At 33.2% G+C, this 23,404-nt stretch overlaps 1 protein-coding gene across 2 annotated transcripts; it reads right to left on the bottom strand.

Moving 5' to 3' along the window:
- Positions 1-328: 328 nt before the first annotated feature.
- On the bottom strand, positions 329-23,048 carry LOC141675181 (glycine--tRNA ligase, chloroplastic/mitochondrial 2). Of its 2 annotated transcripts, XM_074481894.1 has the most exons (36): positions 22,642-23,048; positions 21,681-21,731; positions 21,271-21,338; positions 20,603-20,684; positions 20,425-20,488; positions 19,036-19,091; positions 18,795-18,872; positions 18,550-18,624; positions 18,343-18,413; positions 17,829-17,945; positions 17,617-17,718; positions 17,234-17,360; positions 16,334-16,417; positions 16,010-16,096; positions 14,863-14,964; positions 13,738-13,801; positions 13,483-13,538; positions 12,658-12,729; positions 11,370-11,450; positions 10,254-10,304; positions 9,322-9,384; positions 9,146-9,235; positions 8,982-9,068; positions 8,494-8,565; positions 8,342-8,400; positions 8,161-8,254; positions 7,544-7,762; positions 6,933-7,027; positions 6,392-6,482; positions 6,212-6,316; positions 5,159-5,197; positions 4,202-4,291; positions 3,508-3,612; positions 1,973-2,054; positions 886-971; positions 329-671 (listed from the first exon to the last, which is right to left on the bottom strand). In XM_074481894.1, the coding sequence occupies exons 1-36, from the start codon at positions 22,876-22,878 to the stop codon at positions 573-575; spliced, it is 3,201 nt and encodes a 1,066-aa protein (XP_074337995.1). In that variant the 5' UTR covers positions 22,879-23,048; the 3' UTR covers positions 329-572. The 2 variants fall into 2 exon arrangements, with proteins under 2 accessions (XP_074337995.1, XP_074337996.1); XM_074481895.1 differs by lacking the exon at positions 22,642-23,048 and having other exon boundaries at positions 20,603-20,676; positions 21,681-21,737.
- Between the last annotated feature and the right edge of the window lie 356 nt (positions 23,049-23,404).

Here is a 23,404-nt window from a genome sequence, read left to right as displayed (position 1 = left end):
ATAAAAACTACTGTTTGTGTGGCATCCCAGGGGCGTATTCGTAGAGATTTCACCTTAGCCAAAGATTTACTCCATAATGTTTAGGCCTAGGGTGAAAATGGTAGCTACTTCCTACTGAGGGCTAAATAAATATGATTAAACTTCTAACAAATATCTTTAAAATTAAAATTTTGAGGATATGGCACAAGTACTCGCCCATCCAGAAACGAACCAAGTCCGATCCTCTGATCAAGAGCACACGTATTATGCACAACTTACTCATACTAAATTACAAATGTTTGTAACATACAATATTAAGAAAAACTATATTGTTGGCATGAAACAACCGAATAATAACAGCATATTATATAAGTGCAAATTACAAAATTTCTATATATCAACTCACAATGAATGTCCAGCCGAGAACTAGTGAACTACAAGTCACCTGTTTGCCAGAGAGCCTATTACAGTTTTAATTACTAGCCGTTATCAAGAATCTGGTTGCTCCTTTTTCTAGCAACTTGAGTATACATTCTCTATGAGGTACAAGAATATGAGTCCTATCAAATGTTGACCAAAAGCTAGAAAAAACGTCAAAATCCTGGCAAAACCGATAAGTCTACTATCCCTTTGGGAAGATCAGCTATTTTCTGCAGTAGTGCAAGCCTGTTTTTTCTGAGTTTTTCATCATCCTACACATTGAAACTCATATTAAATACACAAAGTGATTTCTTTTGCAATGAATTCACCGTGAATACTTTACTTATATAATTGTGGAAGAACTGCAGCATGTCTCGAACTATAAAACAGCATTGCATAATACAGGATTTTAAGTATATAAAATTCGTTCATGCATCAATATAACCTTTAGAAGCAACAAAAAAAGAATAAGTAAACTAAACGTACCACCATCACAAAAACATGGTCAAAGAAATCCTCTAGCGGCTGTAATAGTTGTGAAGAGTTTTCAAAAAATTTATCCACCTCAATACCTGATAAAAGAAGTTGTTCCAAGAAGAATTTACTCAAAAGTTAATATTGAACGATTAATATTATTATGAGTGTGGTCAAAAAGAAAAAGAAAACATACAAGCGAGCTACTACAAGAACACTGATATTTACCATAATCTTCTACATAATATGGAATTTGACATAGCACTAGACTTTTGAGCCTGTGTGCTTAATCTGAGATTCAAAATCTCCATAGCACGTTTCTTGATCAGAAGCACCTCACTGTGCATATTAGAAGTATCACTTCTAATTACATTGTTTCAAGACAACGGTAGCTTGAAGGTACACTCCGGTTTAAGCTTTTATAAGATGTTGCAAAATTTAGAGCCCACAACTCGGCTCACCATTCAGAGGTGGCATAATCAGTTAGACATGCAACTTTTTTCATAGACATGCAATTAAATGTTTAGATCTGTGGTTCTCTAATTTCTACAAGCAATTAATTGAAATCTACTTGTTGATTAAGTTTATCTTAAAAATTTACAGATCCAAACTTAAATTTCTCCTTTCATGATCCCACAAGAATTTCGAACCTACCTTTCAGAAGTAGTTCACGCTACTTTTTTGTAAATGATCAGTTCCAACTGAAGTTAAATTAGTGATACAGAATTACAAAATGTCTTTAGTTTGTATCAAATACAGTATTTTTCATGCTATCTTTTTTTCACTAGAGACTCTTATCCTTTGGGTTAACATAGATCAGAATGGAAATACTTAACATGCACAACTTTCACAAATAGAAAAATCTTACATGGAACTGAGATATCAATAACACGGATCATTAGAGTATACAGTAACAGGCAAAATTCTTATTTTTTGATTTGCTGCCTTGCCTAATTGCATACAAAAGATTGATAATATACCCAACTTGCTTCCTCTCTAGATAATGAGTCAGCAGCTGGGATGTAAGCAAAATCATGGGCAAACGCAAGTATATAACATTGAATAGAGAAAACAAATACTGTCCAAAGTAAAAGGTTACCTGGATGAATTTTGCTTCTCAACAACAGGAAAGTGGTCCATAGAACTCTCTCTTCGTTTGTCTCAAATGCTGCCTCGTCCACCTAATAAAATGATTACAAAAGAACAAATTACTCGGTTATTATAATTCATCAGAAGAAATGCAATGCAGAAACTACAGAGAAACCTAACATGCCAAAGATAAATAGGCAATCAAAAATATTTCATCATTTTCAATATTAAGATAAGATCAGCAAAAAGCTTACTTAAAAAAGGAGATCTTCTGACCAGGTATTCAACCTAAGAACTAAACATTCAGAAAATATATAAATTGATTTTCATTCTGCTCATTAGAGAATAGGACTAGGATCTGTAAGTCACTGCCAAGACAGGAAAAGATTTGTTCATGTGGTAAAAGATTCTGTTTGTCTAGAATCTTAATTACAACTGTAGGACATGATTGATGTACAATTGTACTGCTCCAGGTTGTGGAGAAGCATTTTGGAGGTTAGGTAAGTATATTGTTCATATACTATGTTATAAGAATGCTAAGAATTTAAACTCAGAAATGCTAAACTTCCGGAAATAGATTCTAAGCCTTCATCTACACAAGAAATCTTTTGTACTACTAACAATATACAACAGACAAAATGTGTCACATGGGTCTAGCAACAACATACAGAAACATTGATTTGCATACCGTGCAAAGACAACAATCACCTATCCAGTACTTCCATTTCATAAAGCCGAACTTCATTTGTCTACCTAGGTAAAAACGATTTACTTAATTTGCAAAAATTTTGGCATGAGGCTTTTATTTTTCTAGAAGTGTACCCAAATAATATTTTCACTTTCTTCCTCCTTTAAGGTTCCATAATATGCATTTTCTCATCCTGCAACGGAAACTATCAACTATCTGTTTTGATCCACTTTGCAGGCTTAAGTATTCTCAAAGCGGTTCACATATTGTTTGACAGCATTGTTATCCTTAAAACTACCATAAATTAATAATCAGCGGAAAAAACTCAGAAATGAGCATGTACGTAAAAGAAATGTGTGATAAGCATCCACAATTTTAGGCGATGACAACAAATAATCGACTTATTCATTAAATATGTGCTACTCTATATAACAATACTCGATCGAAAATATATTTGATTCAAGTACTCGATAATAGAAATACAGACCGATTAGCACATGATTAGAACTTTAAAACACCCTCTACACTTGATACTAAAAAGGGGTTTGCATTACACTCGAAAGGGATATTCACCAATTTTATCAGAGAGATAGCAAGTTCGATCCTTACAAGCAACTTATATAAGTAAAGAAAGATAGTAGCATGGAGTTCTAAACTAAAAACTTAGATTCTAAAATCATTTGTTAGTTGGATCAAAACCAAAATGCACCTTACAGAAGAAAGATTAGGGAAAATAGGATATATTAGATACCTCTGCATCAACAAGGATTTCTTAGATTAGGGAAAATAGGATATATTAGATACATCTGCATCAACAAGGATTTCTTAGATTAGGGAAAATAGGATATATTAGATACCTCTGCATCGACAAGGAGTTCTTCCTTCCCTCGAACAATTCTCGTTGGTCTGGAATATGCTTCAACTACCTTTGGCAAAAGCTCGCCCCTCGACAAACTGTCCATCTGGAAACCAACTCACATCAGCATGATTAGTGTTTCAATTTCCTCATTTCATAATCACTAGTAAAGAAGAAATAAGTCATTACAAATACATAGTCACTACAAATCAATTCTAAACAGATGCATAATTTTTTTCTCTATTCTGTCTCAAACTAAGCAGAGTGAATCCTCTTAACATTGGATCTGAGCGTTAGAATTTGAAACTATTATCTCCATCATACTTTGTGGAATAAGGTTAAGTATAGGAAAGAATTTCACGTATCTTATAGTTTGCGGAATAAGGAATAATCTCAGACCAAATTTGAAAATAACACACACACATTTGATACAAATGAGCAAACATTGATGCTCATATTTATATCTAAACAACCAATTTGAAAATTGTGAAATTACTGGAACTACATCAACAAACAGAGATAAGTTCAGCATTATTTTTTACATTAATTATTTTACCAATTTTATAAAGAAGAAAAAGAGAAACAAGAACCCACAAGAAAACCAACACAAGTCCCAGAATGATAAATATATATGTCTTTTACTCATCAGATTGATGAGCACTAAGATAACAGAGAAATTAATATGAGTTGCTTACTTTATATACTGACTTTGCAGCGAGGCATGGCCAGTTTGCACGTTCTTTAAGAATAGAGCGAACCACTTCTGGACTAATTCCTTTATCAACCTATCATCATCGTAACATATATCAGAAGCAGAAACTTCTTGTACAATTAATAACTTGTTTGCTAGTATTTATAGCATTTCAAATGTAACATTCTTGTATTTTAAAACTTCAATTTCCGACAGAAACACCAAGCGCGTAAATTATGAGTCATGTATTTTGACATCAATATGGTACCGGACTACCGGTCATATTCAAGATAACCCTCATAACAGAGAAGACACCGAAAAATCAGATGTATTACAAAACAGTGCATAAGTTTACCATATGGAAGAATATATTACTAAACAGTGCATAAGTTTACCAAGTACGTTTCTAGTATGCTTCTGTGCTTCTATATTTTCACAAAATTTTAAGACCAGTCCGATGTTTTTCGCACTCTCGCACATTTAATATCAGATTCTCAGATCATCAAGCACCTAGCACCATTGGTGAGTCTAGTTTCTGCTTTCCTATAAGATATTAGGACAATGTTGAATACCAATTATACAAGATAATCTCCCCAAAATGCTTAGGATCTTAAAACAAATCTTCTAATAAATAGAAGCCTTGATCCACCCTCTCACTTCTCCCATTAATGTCTTGTTATTTTTTCTGCACAATCTATAATTTCAAATTGCCATTAACTACCATTTGGATCACCAATGCAGACTTGGCATCATAACCATGGGTCCTTTTCTTTGTTCTAATGCCATAGAATTTTTTTTCTGTCACATGATAATAAATTAGCTGGACTGTATCTCTCAACCATATTTTATCCATACAGACTGAATCTTGCATTTTACATGAAGGTGACTTATAGAAAATAGATGTCAAAAAATTAACTAGATACAATGTTATGAAAAAAATATAATAGTGAAATTTACACACCAGAAATTGCTCAAGTCTTCGAGTCACAAATTGCTGTACCTAACAAAAAGACAAGCAGATAACAGAATTTATAACAGGATAATAGAAATGATACCTAGGAACACATAACTTCATAAAATCTAACAGATAAGTAGACCTTGACCCAACCATCAAATCGCATATCATACTGGGAGAATTGAAAATTGATGATTAAAAATAAGAAAAAGTTAGTTGGTACCAAAAAATTACAATTTCCTACATTTTAATCCTATACATTTGTATTGTATAGTCAATTTATTAATTTTTAAATATAGGATGTTTTCTAAAAATTGTTTTAATTGAAATCCTATTACATTTGTACAAATATAAATCAATTGATTTATATTAGATTGGTACATTATTGTATGCAAATGAAAATTGTTTAGATATTTTAAATATGTTTTATCAAATATATAAAAGGTGGAAACCATGTCTTACAGCCCATCAAAGCCATAAATGATTGTGTCTAGTTCTGAAACTGTAAAGGTACCTAGTGCACCATTCATCCCTCTTTGAGGTTGGGCAATTATCACTCACATAGTTAGCCGAGGTACTTAAAATTACTGAATTAGTTGTTGAACTCCACAACTAGGATTTATGTCAATAGTAATTGATTTCCCTATTTGCTGAACTCCAGAACTCATTCTAGATTCTTATTATCGTTTCAGTGTTCAAGACAGATATAGTCAAGGATCTTTTTGCGTGTGCGATTTTAGACGGAATTTGTCTAGGAAGATATTAGAATTGAATTTTGGTTTTTGTTTTCATCGAGGTCAAGAATAGTATTAATTAACTACTGTTAAAATATTGCAAAAGTAATTTATTAATTAATGATCAGAAAAAGTGCAGGTTGCTACTCAAAAACTCTTCAAGAGAAGGAACTAAAACACCGTAAACATCTAAAAACAGACAACAATTAGTTTCAAAGTTCCTACGTTTTTTATTAATTTGGTTTTCTGACAACAATGATAACCAAAAGATGAACTCGAAATTCCCAACTTCGGTTAAACAATGAGATTTGTTGAATGGTCTTACTGCATCAATCATTTTGTCATCTACTTCTAGGGGCTGTACAGAAGCAGCAAGTCCCAAGGCTTGTCTAAGATCCAAATTTTTGTTGTTCTCAACCAGCACTTGGACCTACAATGAACAACTGCATCAGTATTATGGTATCATCTCGAAAAATAAAATATAAACTTTTGAGCATGTACATACTAAACCATATGAGATTCTTCGTATGCCAAATGAGTCATTGGTGGAGCTTGGTTGACAACCAGCTCCAAAGAGCCCAACAAGGCTATCGAGCCTGCAAAGTACAAAAATTGGAATATGACACTGCATGACCAGCATTTGTAAACTAGGAGAACACTGGTAGTCATTATTTTTCGAAAAGTTAATTTGTAAGTTACAAATTAAGTTTTTCAGAACCGTGTGGGATGAATAATTATCTGCCACACATACAAGTAATTATACCGCTGCACGTACACAGTTAAACAAGTTGATACTTTTGTGATAAAATGTAGTTTTAAGCACAACATCATTGTCATGGCCACCAGTTTCCCACATCAAATTTCTTTGCTGATACATTATATAAATAATCTGTAGTATCCACATGATCACAAAAAATGGTTCCTACCATTTTATGGTAACACATTACAGACTTGCATTTTGGTGCGTAAAATCAGTGCCAGTTCATTCCACACAACGTATGATCCCTTAAGAAAGAAAGAAAGAAAAAAATCATAGTTTCAATTACTTGTCAGCAATGGCCAATACAGTCCCTGCATCAGTTTGAGGAAGTATGTCTCCAGAAAATCGTGGAAGCGTGATTTCAAACAATGCCTCTGAAATCTGACATATTATTGCCAAAACAAAGATAACAGATTTAGTTCTAGTTAAGTAGAAAGTCACCAAAGCAATCTGAACAAAGGCCAGAGAAGAAAGATTTAAAGAAAAACACGTTTGACAATGCCATCTTACTATCAACTAAAATTAAGTTACACAAAAATCAAATATACAAATAAAAAAAAAGGCTCATGTCAAGGATACTAGATCTGCGAAACCTTAAAGTGCCTTATATCTTATTAATGTCTAAAAAGAGGTAATGCATTAGGTAATCACACTTCCAGTATAGGGTTACAAAGATAACGGCCTAAAAATCAATCATCTACATATTAAAATAAAAGATCAAGACTCCAAGTAGCACATGGTAATGGTTCATAATTCCAATATGTTATAAAATAATGCTTAAGATATATGCCAAAATTATCATGAACCAGGAGAATGGATTCTAAAAAGATCACAATACATGAATGAATACAACAGTAACAAATATGAAAGTAACTGCTTCTCTAAATGTTATACAACCTCATCTGAGTAGCCATCTCGAAGAGCATAGTGGCGTGCCATTATTCCAGATAGGGCAGTAAATTCTGTAACAACAGCAGTGGCAAGATCTGACATAGCTAAAGATGCAGCATCCTTTACAATATTTAGCTTATCTTCGTCAATGCAAAGAGCCTGCCCTAGTTTAGTGACAGTACTCTGGATCCGTATCATCTTGTCCAACATTGTTCCAAGTTTCTCCTGTTTGATTTCATATGATTGTGAAGAAAGGACCATAAGAATGTTTACAGTTTAAATTCAAGTACACTTCAGACCCCAAACTACAAATCCAGAACGAAGCTAAAACAGCTCCCCGGCAACATACATTACAATATTGACATTGGAGAATTAGTAGTGAAATCCAACTAATATTTAAGCACTAGGTTACATTTAAAATTTTTACTTAAAAATTAAATACCAAAAAAATCAAGCTCTAGTTAAAAAAATCAAAAGCAACCTTAAACTGTGCATCCAAGCCTGTAACAACACCATATATCTTTTCTTTAAATATGATTATGGGAAAAAAATAGTGGAATGTTCCAACTCAACGCTTCCAACTTTTCTTCCACCCAAGAGGTTGTCGAATCCGAGAAACTTACATGAAAAAGAATTCCTTTCAGTTGATCTCTGAAGTCCGAGAACTTTTTACTCGTGTCCAACTCATAGAAAAACTTTGCATCTTCATATCGAGCTCTGCATCATATATAAGCATTTATCATTGGAAAGTGATTTGATATCTCAACAGATACAAATCCAAATGAAATCCCAGTACACGTCTACCTGAGTACCGATTCATTTCCTTTTTGCACCACCTTCTTATTGATTGCTCCATTTGCAACCTAAAAGAATACTTAATATAAATTTTTAACCATGATGGTTGACCCTATAATATTGGTCGTCAAGCCCAAGGCACAAGTAGAATGATTTCTCACAGAAATGAAGTATGGTAACAGTTTTCCATGAGCATCAGTCAAAGCAAAGTATTTCTGGTGCTTCTGCATAACCTGCATGATTATTCGGTTTAGTAAACCATGTTAGCAAATATATACAGTGATAATAAATTTCAAATCGCAAAGCATGAAACATTTAGAGGTCAAGATATTGAGGGGGCAAAATTTTTTGTCACAGCTAAGAAGTGATCTCATTTGGAATGTCAATGTGTCAGATCAGTTCGGATTTCACAAAGACCAAACTCGAAAGTCAAACCCATTGTATTTCGGTTCAGTTCCGGTTCGGATTTATATATCTAAAATGAAAAACCAAACCCAAGTCCCAAACCATCGGATTTTTTCGGATTTGGGTTTATATCGGATACCTAAGATGTTATAATTTAAAAAGAGTAATATTTTTACCCATAATATGAAGATTAAAATATTTTCGACAGTAGAAGTATAAAGATAGAAAAAGGAATATCTCTTACCATTATTAAGAGCTCTTTTGGAAGCACCAGGAACGACTCCTTGAACTCCCCAAGTACTGGAACGGGTGCCTCAACAAGATTTACAACCTACATATTATGACCATGAAGTTAAACTTCTGCAAATTGCACAAGTAAAGAATAAAATATGACATATGATTGAGTACCTCGTCAAGTAGGTTGTTTTGCATCACAATTTGTCCATCAACTTTGTTCGCCAAAGCATTGGACAGCTCTAAAATTGTTTTCTTGCGTTGCTGCACAAGAATAAGAGCAAAAAAGTAAAATCTTGTCTATGGGGAGGGGACACTGAGGGAAAGGAATTTAATCGAATTTAGTTAACCTCAATATCAACAGAAACTCCTGCCTGCTGCATTACATTGACATAAGATTCTGCATTATCTACCTGTAACAAATTTGGTGATCAATTATTTAATACAAGTGTTTATTAGGATATAATAAGAAACTCTTAATCTTTGGAATCACCAAATACAGACTTTAACAATTAAAGTTGCTGTAGTTCAAAAGAGACTTGAGGAACATTAACTATAAAGCTTTCCAAATATCAACATGCTAGTTGTAGGCTGTAGCGCAATAGAAGCATTGGACTCCCAGTTGCTAGTTGTACTCTATACACTTGTTTACCATTATCTTGCAGTGACTATTTGTACCATTTTAGAACTTAGACATTAAGATGTTGCTTGTAGTTGAATAATGAATACTAAAAAGTAGTTATTTAGTTGAGCAGTACATGTATTTCATTCAATAGCATGTAAAACCTCTATATAAGGAGACTACTACTTCTTTTGCAAAACAACTGACATTTTCTTTTAAAAAAAGAACATAGACAGCATATGTTTCCAGGCTATTCTCCATTGATCCACTACACACACTCACTCAAACACATCTACCCTATAAGATTAACACCAACCAATCAAAAAATTCCTAAAAATTTCTTTAATTAGCATTCGTCCAATACTCTCCCAGACCTTTAGAATCTCGCTTTCTAAAGAAATTTCTCTATCACGGCACAGGAAACAACTTACGAAAATGAGAATAATTTAGTAAAACAGAAAGAGACGACAGTATATCCGATACATCTCCAGCTTGTGTTTTAATGACCGGTAAAGCAGTCAAGCTACTCATCTTCAAAAAGCAATTTCCTTAACAGAAGTATATTTACTATATAAACATATAATTTTGGTTTTCGGACATCCAAAATAATGGTAAGAATTTTGAATTTAGGAATCTATAATTTTAAGTTTATGTACATACTCTGATTGTTGCTGATGGAGTATTTCGAAGGCCATGAGATAGCTTTCCACTGTCGAATGCATAAAAAAAGGAATTAAGATATTAAAACCTAAAAGTTTTAGTTTGAAAAAAAAACTAAAAGTTTTATTATAAATAAAACCATATAGGTGCGAATAAGAGATTTTAGTTAGTCATAATTAACAAATTATTATAACTGGATGGAGAATAGCACATATGGATAATGAATTCTAAATATAGAACCGAAGAAAGCTATAGCCAAACTTGCCACATCATCATCTAATAGAGAAAAAATGATGGGAAATGATTTGGTGCATGAGCTTTTACTTAACAATAACAATAATCATTTTAGTGATAGCATTGCAGTATAAATTTTTATTTTAGCAGCTGAACCCACTTTTTGGTGTCAAAATATAGAAAAACCTATAGCTAGTTTAGCAATGGCATTGAACTTGCGCTTGATTATACGTCCTAACATTTTAAAGGGAAAGACTTTTTCTTTGTATCCAAACTCTGGCTCACAACATTGTACTCTTTACAAAACCTACCTGCAATCAAGCCAAGTCCTTTCTTTGGAGCGGGCTAGCTTTACTCAATGGCAAGGAAAAGTTCTGTGGGGCAAGCTCCAAGGTCTTGTAAATGGCAAGGACGGTAATAAATTTTTGTGAGTGCATGTGTCTTGCTATTTATGGGGACATGTGATTGGACGAAGCACTAGTTGTTCAAGTAGTTTCTAGCTGAACTGAATGCTTCATGTCCTATTGATTTTCTATGTGTAAACATGACTGTATTTACAACGGTAAGTACCAGAATCACAGTATGTAATACAAGAAGTTCTTTTAACCACATTTGAAGATGCATTTGTGACGAGTGGTAAAGTTAATTGTAGAACAAATTTGTAACACAAAACAGTACTTATGCTACATTTTAGTGATTCCCTTCAGTTCAATAACTTTCAAGAGCTGACCAAATTAAAAATACCAATGATATCTATTGCACACCATATAATGAACCACACCATATAATGAACGCTCCCAGGTTCAGTATTGCCAACGCAAGTGACAAAAAGGTAAATATTGTAAAGTTTAGTATGTAGCAAGTAGAAATTGATACTTTCCTTAAGAGACCAGCAAACGTGAAGGGAATAACAATTTCTCCGTGAAGGGCCAGGATCCAGCGAATAGGTCGGCTAAATATAACCTATGCAGAAGTAAATCAAGAAAATTACAACTTACTTTTAAAAACTGAAATATGCATTAATGAAGATTAACTTTATTTGATGCATCTCCAGCAGCAAAAATTATAAAAGATTATCAGCCAATATTGTAAATGGCCAATTATTATTATAAATTTCCAAATTATCCATGTCTCTTAATTGCATCGCGAACAACACTAGGTATAAAATATTGTCATCCAACAATTGTAAATGCCAACTAGTCAACGACTCCAGTATATTACCAAAACCTTCATTTTTCTCAATTGTCGGAATTAAACTATAAATACTCCGATGAAGGCCATGGAACCTGTTTCTGTAACAATGGAAACCCGCAATAGCAGAGACCCCCCTTCCCTCTCTGTCAAAGAAAAAAGGAAAAAGAAAAGAACAGCCTCTCTGCTTTTTAAGAGTGGTGGTAAGATCTGTGTACATCTTACCCTCCCTCCTCTATGAGAGCAATACACAAGATATGTTGGGTTTGGTCAAGGAAAAAGAAATGTGTATGCAGTTATTATTAACATATAAGATAAGATCATATTAAGTCCTCCTCCTACGCTAACACCTTAAGGTTTTAGACTAGGGTAACTTAACATGGTACCAAAGCTTATGTTAGGAGACATCGTGAGTCTCACCCTCCTTCCTACTCCCAATATTTCTCAATTAATAATTTTGGACACCAAGGAAATATTGTTTTAAAAAGACGGGACCTAAAAATGGGCTATAGAGTGAGGGGGGGGGTGTTAGGATACAATATATTGTCATATTAAGTCCACCTACACCCTTAAGGTTTTAGCACTGGTAACTTAACATTTATGACCGTATACTAACATAGTCTAGTACGTATTTAAATACACATTTTATGCTACAAAGTTCAAATGTTAATTACCCTAATTAGCCATGTGACTACATAAATGTGTTGTTGCATCCTATTCTTATACAAAATTCTGTTCACTCTCCACAGAAGCCTTAGTGGCTTAAGCAGAACCCATCATCTACCATTAGGCTTAAGCAGAACCCCCTTATCTACCATAATTCAGACGATTTACCAATGTTTAATATACTAACGAATCAAAGATGAAATTACTTAAATTACTCTTTGACCTGTACTTGCAGATAGTGATTTGCAAAATTCAATACCAACATGGCTAAATTAAATAGAAGGCAAATATTAAGTTTATATAAGAAGCAAACCTCAGAGTTCCAGCGCATTGATTTTGGGAATGAAATTTTTCCCATTGTACCAGGCAAGTTTTCTGATAAAACCTAGCAACGATTACCAAATACCAGATAGCAAATATATAAATATCAAAAATTCTTACAGCCAGCATAAACCAAAAAATTGCAAAAACTCAACTGGGAGGACATGTATTGTTTATTAAACCACAAACAAGTTATGTGAATAACAGAACAAGTTCCATGTCTCTGTCACATATTTGTAAAAGACAGAACAGGGAATTACTTAGCATGCACTTGGAGGGTGCTTTCCAGAATGAATAGTTAAGTGGTTCTAAATAGTCCAGTAGCTCTGTATAATAACATTGCATGTTGCTGAATAAGTGTCCTGAATAGAACAGCTATATAGCTAATATTTAATACTCTTAAAATACAAAGCTAACCTAAACTACATAACCAGGAAAAAAAACTGACCTAAACTATGTTAAATTTATATTGAACTTTAAGAAAATGAGATATAGATGTCTTGATTTTATTAGTTTTAAAGAAATTTTTATAATTTAATTTACGCATACCCTTTTTACTTATAAATTAGAATTGAAAATAATTATGTAGTGGGGGAATTCAAAAGATTTTGTCAACTCATTCATTCATCAATATGACTATTCCCTAAACTAACAGAAATTTAGAATACAACTTTCTATACAAACTCTCCATTCAAACTCTCATTGAAGATAAAAAGAAGTGTAAGCGTTAAAATATTACACCGAGTTGATTGGAACTAATAACTCTTTAAAGGTAACGGATAGTAATCAACATGAACAAAAAAAAAACTAGATATACCTCCACAGCAAATCGTGCAGGCTCTGTTACACGAACGTAGACATACTCTGTTTTCCCTGCAACAATGAAGGCCAATATAAACATGGCTCATATGTCACTGCACTTTAAAGTAAATGTTAAAAAGGCCTGCATCAAAATGTTGAAGGAAAAATACAAGATACAACTTAAAATGTTGAACAATTTCACAGAGATGAAAATAATAATACATAAATGAAAGTTATATAATTAAAAAAAAACAGCAATGAATGTGCATACCTTCAACCCTTCTATATAAGGAATCTAGAGAGACAGAGTATCTCCGACAAAATCCATCAGCCGCCTGAAAAAATTAAGATCTAGTTTAAAGGAAAATTTCAGTTAAATATTGAATGTCACCTAATATATTATTTGCAGTTCAACAGTATAAAAACTTTCCATATAAATTCTTTCAGCATATGCAGTATATCTAATCTACATAAAGATAAAACCAGACATATTTTTTACAAGAACGAGACTAATTTATCAAAAGGGATGACATACCTTGTGTTCCTTTCAGGGAGACCACTATTTCTGGGTCTCCTTAAAATTTTAGTTAAAAATCTTAAACCCTAAAGTCTTCGTGGATGTTTCAATCATATTGATCTAATTGAAATGGCTAAGTATTGGAAACATTTGTCAAGGATTATTCTTTTCTAAAGATGCCACTCACCATTTTGCAAATGTAGTTCTCATACGTGGAAAATGTGAGTGTTTCCAAAACTGAAAATTAAGGTATCATTGCATCAAAAAACAGCTTAATTTTAGTACATGCATTGGTCAAATCATAAAAAAGGAAAGAAAATTAGAAAACAAATGCCACATACAGCGACCATCCCTATGTTGCATGCTTCATTGCTTGCATTATACTACCTCCGTCCCCCTCAATTCTTTCATTGTTTTTCACATGCTTGAGACGCATTTTAAGACAACTATAAAGTACAGTTCCGTAATTCGTTTTTAAAATTTTCTTTTTTTTGTATAAAAATTTGAACATTATATTTTTATTTAGAAGAAAAAAAAAATTATACAACTACATTTAATAAGAGCATTAAAGTGCGTGCCGAGCCTCCGTCCCCCAATGTAAAGAATTGAGGGGGACGGAGGGAGTAATGCACAAGGAGAGAGGATAATTTGGCACCCATTACACATTGGTACCAGGACAAGGCAGGTATCCTAATCCCTGAAGAATGAAGATATACTAAAGCTCAGGAAACCATCTTCCCAATCCCTTGTCCACAATTCAAGTCATGGAAATACGCATGACTACATCATCCAGCTCCGCAAGAGTGTCAATAAAATAATAATGCATGGAAACTGACTTCAAAAAATTATGATTGTTTATACTATTTAGGATGATAATACCTTGGTGGGTCTGCCCTCATGGTCAAATGCTTTCGCAACAGGGGGTCCACGAATTTCAGCCTCAATTTCAACTTGTTTAGGGAATAGACTTTCAACATGAACCTACAAATGATGCCATTCCACATTAGCCAAACAAAGAGACAGAAAAAATGTAAATATCAGGGAGGGTACGAAAAATGAAGTGAAAATATAGATCAAAATAAAGAATACAGGTAACTTGTCATTACAAGAGTTGCTGCGTTTGCAAGCAGTAACTGCAATGAAGTAAGAAATTTCATCGTAATATGCCTCTTCAGTTATCCAATAAAAAATATGTAATTACCATTTTCTTCTAACATTATCAATCAGCCTTTCCCATATTAATAAAATGTTTTAAATACATATATATTTGTCCAAAATAAGTTAAAAAATGGAAACTACTTTCCTGATCCTTGAAATATAAAGAGAACCTATCCACCCTACCTATAATTTGTTATCTCGGCATCCATTTTTTCAGAAAATTGAGATACATTTGGCCTCGAGTATAAGGTGTGTCCTTTCAAAAATTGCCTTCTGCAAGGAGACACTACAGTTCTACTTTTATGAAACCTTTAAAAGATTGACACACTTGAGAGCACAGAATGGCGAAGCTAGAACATAGTATTAGGCTATTTCAAAGTGACCTCTCTTATTTAATCAACTTTCATTTAGAATTAAACTAAAACTACATAGAGACTTCAGTAGTTCAATTATACCATCATAGTTTTTTCAACTTTCCCTTTCTTTTATAAGCCAAACATTTACATATCTTATTTAAGGTAACCATGAAAGTTAAGCTGCCAATGCCTTAACTTAATTTGAAATATGTGCTAAAGAAAGCTATTGAGTAACCAATAGCTTTTTAACATAAATACTTATTATAACTGTCCCAGATTTGAATTTAAAAAAAAAACGTTCAGAAAGAAAATCTTGTGAAATCTACAGTTTGGAGATTATTATATGGTGCTTGATTACCTGCTCAAAAGCATATTACTCAATTAGCAGATTAGTTCAGATATAGGAGTTATCAACAGATCATCAGAACATTGGACATGATTATTACTTATGCAATGGAAAATTTTGTTTGTCTACTACAAAAGAGTAGTAATACTAAGTGAAAACTACATACCACCAGTCTACGTGGGGTGCCAAACACGAACACCTTACCATGGCTCAGCCTCTGTTTCTCTAATAACTGAACTAGTAGATTCTGTAGCTGCAACCAACAGATATTTGTATTCAGTCAGAATTATCAAATAAGCACCTGTGTGATGAATACTCCATTTACAGTAAATCAGATTATCCTAGTTACATAACATATAGTAGCTATTATAATGGTACAAAGTCATCTAACGACACTTGAAGATAAGGTTCTGATGTGCAGGAAGTCATACAGTAAGCTCAAAATTATCCAATAAGGAATTACAAACTTGTAACAAAATAATTTACATACTTCCTGGGTTGCATGAGCTACATCACTTGGCGGCAATTCTTCTGTACCAATTTCAAGGACAAACGATCTAGGTTCCAGTGGCACCTGTGTGACATAGAGCAATGAATATGTGCATTAGAGTGTATTAAGATTAGGATATTTCACTATCACCAACTATACCATGCAAAAAGAATAATACAGTGTCAAGTACATTACAACCGATGACCTTGTATTATCTTAACACCAAGCTCAATCTGAATTAGAATAAACCAGAAAATGCTTACTGATACTTTAATGTCCAAAGTATTCTTATACAACAGTTAGCATCTATACTTGAGCATTGAAGATTAATTCAGAATTCGGATTAACCAAGACATCAGATGAACCCAGTTCTTAACTAAGTGGAAGCACAAGAGAGAGTAAAAAAGAGTCAGTCAGTCAAGGAAGGATATTAATAGCTTCTAAGGGTAGGAAATTAGACGGACACAAGCTACTTCCAAATACAGCTACCATGTGTAGCACGGTATTATTCATATATAAGTACAGTTACACGGCTGATAAGTATCTCGCAATTTGTAAGGGTGGAAAGACACGAAAAATTAGGTAAAATTTGACAATTCGTGTAACTAAAATGTCTTCTTTGAACAAAATATCATCATAAGCATCCACCTTGTTTCACTAAGATCCTTCTGCTTAATATTTTTCTTGCCCTTATTATAAATCTTTGTAATTTATTAAAATATCCTGTCAGTCATATCCAACGGACAGTACTGAAATGCGGAATGTCATGGTACTAGAACTCTATAGGTACAACTGTTAACTGCTACTACTCGAGCGTGGGTAAGAAAAGAAAAGAAACCATATAAAAAAAATTGGATAACCAATACTAATAAAAGAAGCAGAAAATTGGCTTAAGCTTACCATTTTAACTGCCGCCTCTATAACCTCCTTTTGAACAATTAGATGATCAGGTTCAACAGCACTACCGAGTGGATACCCCAGAGATTTTCTCGTTTCGGACCATAATAACGCACACTGACGAGCTAAACTGCAAAGAGAAGTTAGCCATGCAAAGTATAAAAGATTGAGGAATCCAACTGATCACACCAGAAGTAAAAAACAAAAAATAACACAAAGAAATTAACAGTTAATATGACTTCAGAACTTGCAAAAGAGATAAACTGCATACAAGAATAGGGACCATGTCTTGGAATTTCACTCAGAGGAAAGAAAATTAGAGTGACATCAAATATGCTTGCACAATATCATAATGATATCAAACAAATGAAAATAAAGATGAGCACCTGCGCATTCGACCAAAATAGCGAGCTCGTTCTGTTACACCAACAGAACCTCTGGAGTCCAATGTATTAAAAGCATGAGAAGTCTTTAAAAGCTGATCATACCTAACACATTAAAATTGAACATGTAATTGAAACAAAGAGCAAGCAACTGCCTCTGGTTACCATGCAACATATAGTACATTATAAAGGTAAAAAGATATAAGAAACCATACGCAGGTATTGCAAGCCCTAAATCAAGTAAAGAACGTGACTCTGCTTCAAAAAAGTCAAAATGCTTTTTAATATGTTCCACACTGGCGTGCTCGAGATAGTATGCACTCATTTCTTTCCTGTTACATAAAAAAACAAAAATAAGTCGATCAATTAATCTAGTAAACAGAAATTAGTTCAGCGGTCAGAGCTGATATCATAAATGGTTAATAACAAATACACCTGCAAAGATATATGGAAACTGATGAAAAAAATCACAAATTACAATCATTCGAAGATTATATATATGTATACAGGCTTAAATATGAATGAAACATAGGCTTTAATGAGAATTGTATTCAGAACATATAACTATAACATCAATACTTGTGAAATCGGATAAAATATTGGTCTCTGTGTCCAACCATACCAAAGCAAAAATAATAAAACAGGGGAAGCAAATATCATAACAAATAAAAAAACACTGATGATTGACAGTAACATATGTAAATATCAATATATCAAGTAGTTTATTACTCATTTTCTGAAAATAGCTCTCCATATGTAATTCCATGTGCATATTGAATTTTCTTGAAATGATCAACTCCCTGCAAATCAATTATATAAAATCTAGTAATACACATTGTAGAGCCAGCTTGGAATAGCTTATGTTGGCCAAACGGAGCCAAATATAGACCAAAAGCAAAGATTTATTCTGAACTAAGAAGTGCAATATATAGTGACCTGAAGTAACATAAGTATGCGTTCAAGACCGTAAGTTATTTCAACAGATACTGGTGCCAATGGGAGACTTCCAGCCTAGGATCATAAAGTTAGATTAGATATGACATGCAAAAATAATGTAATGCTCATATACAGTATTGAATACAACTAATAGTCTCATTATATACGACAACCAGCTCAAGATCTCATATAATTCATAAACAATTACTGAAAGTAAAAATTTGTTTACAGGTAGAAGTAAGAACCTGCTGGAAGTAGGTGAATTGTGTAATCTCCATACCGTCCATCCATATCTCCCAGCCCAATCCCCAGGCGCCAAGCACCTACTAGTAATTTAAGTTAAGAGAAAGCATTCGCAAACAAGAAATTTTGTAGTAAAGAGATACAAAAGAACTATATGAATCAACTGAACTGCACTATATGCCATCTGTTCCCATACAAGCATACACAACAGATGCCTGCCAATAATCCAATACAAAAACTTACCGGGCTTTCCCAGTTGTCCTCCACGAATCGAATATCGTGTTCATTAACATCAATACCTGTGAAACATCAAAATGCAATATTATGGTTTCCAACAAATTTTACGAAGGTCAACAAAAGCAGCAAAACATAAATATGTTTGCTAAATTGATGCTTCATTAACTTATCTATACCAGCTTGTCCTAGATCGGATCAATTTGAGAAAACAACCGTAGAAAACAACCGTTAAGGTGTTTTCTCAACCATTGGAAAAAATATGTGAGTACGTGTCAACATAAACCTGAATTTCTTCCAAGTACATAGGGAAAATTACAAAAATTATGTTCTTTTTATAGAAGGGGCAGAATCCTCTCTTAATCTCATTGCAACTACATTAAGTATTGTCACCTGAGGCGAAGGAAGGAACAAATCTGATGTTCTTTCAAGAAGCGTTCATTCCATCATTTACTTCAAAAACTTTATACCAATTTCTGTAAGGAGCTACTTAATTTTCGTTTTCCACATAACAATTTTTAACATGGCAGCTACCAAAAGCCCAACCCTCTTTAAGATGGTACAGAGTCCACAAGAGTAAATATTGCATCATTGCATGCATATTAGTGAAAGGAATGCTAGCTAGAAACAGGTCAAACTTTTACTTGAGACGTTCACTGTTGTGCAATTTGAACAAAGAACACTGATTATATTTGACATTCCTTCAAGTCAATCGTCAGTTTAATAAGCATTCATGAACTCTGCTTGATTTCTCTCATGAATTCTGTCCTATATATACCCTTCCTGTTGATTTTCAATATTACTATAGTCAAGCTTCTATCCCGGTACATAATGTTTTTGCCTTATTGTAAACACTGAATACCTTTATTTCTAGAATCTTTTGATTATAGACCATAAGTGATAACAGGACATTGTTAATGTAATATTCACTATGTTCTTACAGAATAGTTAGATTCAGTCTACTAAATTTACATTATTTAACAAAATAGCGGAGCGGCTAATCTTAAATTTTGGCACATCTGAAAAGGTTTAACGTATGGTTACAAGAAGTGTTCCCACATCCAAGTGACAACTAACTAGCATAACGATAATCAAAATTTAGAACTAGAAAATCAAACGAACCTAGAGCTGATAGTACCTTTATTTCTAGAATCTTTTGATTATAGGCCACAAGTGATAACAGGACATTGTTAATGTAGTATTCACTATGTTCTTACAGAAGAGTTAGATTCAGTTTACTAACTTTACATTATTTAACGCAATAGCGGAGAGGCTAATCTTAAATTTTGGCACATCTGAAAAGGTTTAATGTATGGCCACAAGAAGTGTTTCCACATCCAAGTGACAACTATCTAGCATAACGATAATCCAAATTTAGAACTAGAACATCAAACGAACCTAGAGCTGATAGGCTCCGAATAAACAAATCTTGTGAATTTCCAGGATCGGGCTTCAAAATAACCTGGATTAAAAAAAGGACCTGATCAGAATGTTCGAAGTAAGATACTACAAAAATACAGATGATATTAAGATGACAATTGACCATGATAAAACATTTACTTAAATCAACAGTAACCTGGAATTGAGTATGTCTTTGAAGCCTATTGGGGTTCTCCCCATAACGACTATCATCTGGCCTTATACTGGGCTCTACATACCTTAAACAAGAAGTTACACTTCAGCATTCACAAAATATTATAAAGACAGAAAGAAAGAATACTGAAATATAGGGTTTCCATTCCACAGACTTTAATTTTAGATTCTACATTAATACTAGCTAGAACTGATAATATACCAACAGAGACCATCAGCAAAATCATTTACTCTGTATAAGGTCCTAACAACAAAGGTAAGAATCTAATTGTACAATCTAACAACAAAATAGGTCAATATAGTGCATATAATATGAGATATTGCTCCTATAACTCCCAAAACATCTGCCTTTATGTGTACAAAGCACGTTACATTTACTGTCTATGTTACTGTACATCCACATTTACTATCCAAATGACCAAAACAGTCTTTGTCAATACCCATCCAAATTTTCAAGTGACTTCCAGTTATATTTACAATAACCAGATGAAACTTCTTAAAGCAAAGAACTCATGGCTATACTAAAAAAATAATCTCGATAGAGTAAATTTTAAAATGAAATAATAAAGAGGAAAGTTGTCCAACTGAAAGAACATCGCAAGCTCATTATTAGCAATTTATAAATATTCATATGTTTGAAAGCATGCTTACGCGACATTCCATGGTTCAGGACCAAGTACCCTTAAAAATGTTAGAGGATTCATAGTTCCGGCTCCAACCTGACCACAGAATTTAAATTGGTCAAAATACATACAGTCACAATCACAAATAAGCAAATCGAACATATTACAGCCATCCTAGTGGCTAAATAGCATCAAGTCATCTACAGACTAAGAACAATGACAAAAATGCAAGTTGCATGATATCTATTACTTTGTCACTCAATTAAACATGCACAAAATGACAACAATGAAAATTTAAAGAAATAGAGGCGACTATAGACAACAGAACACCATACTTCATTGTACTACGGTGCAAAAACCAGGGAAAAAGGTTATGCAGCAAAATTTGAAGAGAATAGAATGATGAGAAACAAGGCAATAATCACAAGTATTAGTTACCTCAGTGTTGCTGCACTGCATTATAGCACATCCCACAGATGCCCAATACTCCTGCAGAATTTGCGATGAGGAGGCATTAAGTGAATGCAGATTAAGGTACCATAGCAACCAATCCTAAACTAGAATTACAAATTATTATCAAATTTGAAGAGAGAACATCACAAAGTTATGCAGTGTCTCAAAAAAAGTATATTGAATCCAAAACTCAGCTAACGTGGGCCGGTAAATAAAAACTACTTTCAAGACATGTTTGTAGTAAGGCATAAAACCTTGTTTCTAAAAAGGCAAAGAATTTTCAATGAAAGACTGAGCTAACGTGGGGCAGTATATAAAAGCTATGTTAAAGACGGGGTTTGTAAGAAGTCATAAAACATTGTTTCTAAGTAAACAACGACTCTATTATACTATTCGTCTGTGGCAAAGTAATCAAATACAAATTAACAGTTTACATTCTAATGGACAAGTAAATAATACCAACTTCTTCATCGTTGATGCTCTGCTTTCATTTCAGAGGTCACCAAGGTATGTGCAGTAGTGCATTGACCTTTAACTTGCTCGAAAAAATAACAATAAATTAATGTGAAAAGTACAGGCAATGGAGTAGCACGTTGAGGCAACTGGACATGATGGCATGATTCCGTCCAATCCCGAACATAAATTTAATCCCTCATGTCCACAGCAACTAATACTTTTTTTTTAATCAAACAGCAACTAATACTTAAAATGTACATTACTACTTATCGACTCATAAAGCAAATATAAAAAAAAAAAAAAAAGTAAGTGGTGCTTAAATTCACCACCAATAAACCACAACTTAACTTGAAGCACACATCAAATTCTCGAAAACTATATGTCTACACCCGTAAAAAACATTAAAAAAATAAAAACAAAACCCTAACAATAGAAAAGAGGCATTTAAAAGTAATAAAAAGAAAGTAGATAAATTGAAAGAAATAAAAACCTGAAGGCGCTGAATAGCTTGTTGAAAAGTAGGAATAGAAGCATTTTGAAGAGAGGGTTGTTGTGTAAAAGAAGAAAGCTGAGCATTATCTGTAGAAGAAGTGGCTATTGCAGCAGGTGTAGTAGTGAAACGACGTCGTAAAACGGGATTGAGGGGTTTGAAAGTGAAGAAAAAAGAGAGTTTATGGGGTTTAAGAATTGAAGTTACAAACGATACAGAGCAAGATAGAATCGACATATCCACCCTCTTTCTTCTAGTTATCCACGCAATTGAAATATCATGCTCTATATATATATGAGACAAGGCAAGAACATATGCCGAAAAAATGAATAGACTGGGCAGGGGGGGATAAACACTCCAAGAGGGAGGAAGATAAAGATGATGTATTCACTAGCTCCTCTTTAGAAACATTCTGGCCAATAAACTAAACTAACAATTTTATTAAAATTTATTGTTTTATTTAATTTTATTATAAATGCCAAGTTATCCGATTCAAACTCCAACTCAGCCTCCATAAATTAATACTTTCGTGGAGAAAATTATTAAATTAATTAATTATTAATTTATCCTTATATATTAGTTTTAACTTTTTGACATACATTTATAATATATATGTCAAAATATTTATTAATTATCGTGATATAGTAGATGCGGAAAATATTATTGATTATACTGATGAAAATGATACAATAATAATATTATTGGATGATAAACAAATAACTAGTCCAAATATAAAAAGAGGCCACTTACAAGAAATATTATA

Source organism: Apium graveolens, chromosome 7 (assembly GCF_009905375.1).
Source record: "Apium graveolens cultivar Ventura chromosome 7, ASM990537v1, whole genome shotgun sequence".
Taxonomy (NCBI): Eukaryota; Viridiplantae; Streptophyta; class Magnoliopsida; order Apiales; family Apiaceae; genus Apium; species Apium graveolens.
The sequence above is the reverse complement of the archived record's forward strand: the minus strand, read 5'-3'. Positions and strand labels throughout refer to the sequence as shown.

Excerpts from the sequence above, each read along its gene's own strand:
- LOC141675181 (XM_074481894.1), bottom strand. The coding sequence starts at position 22,878 with ATGTCGATTCTATCTTGCTCTGTATCGTTTGTAACTTCAATTCTTAAA. Across the intron at positions 13,802-14,862 it reads ATGAGGGCAGACCCACCAAG|GCGGCTGATGGATTTTGTCG; the intron begins GTATTATCATCC and ends TAATTTTTTCAG. Across the intron at positions 9,236-9,321 it reads GAGTTTCTGTTGATATTGAG|CAACGCAAGAAAACAATTTT; the intron begins GTTAACTAAATT and ends ATTCTTGTGCAG.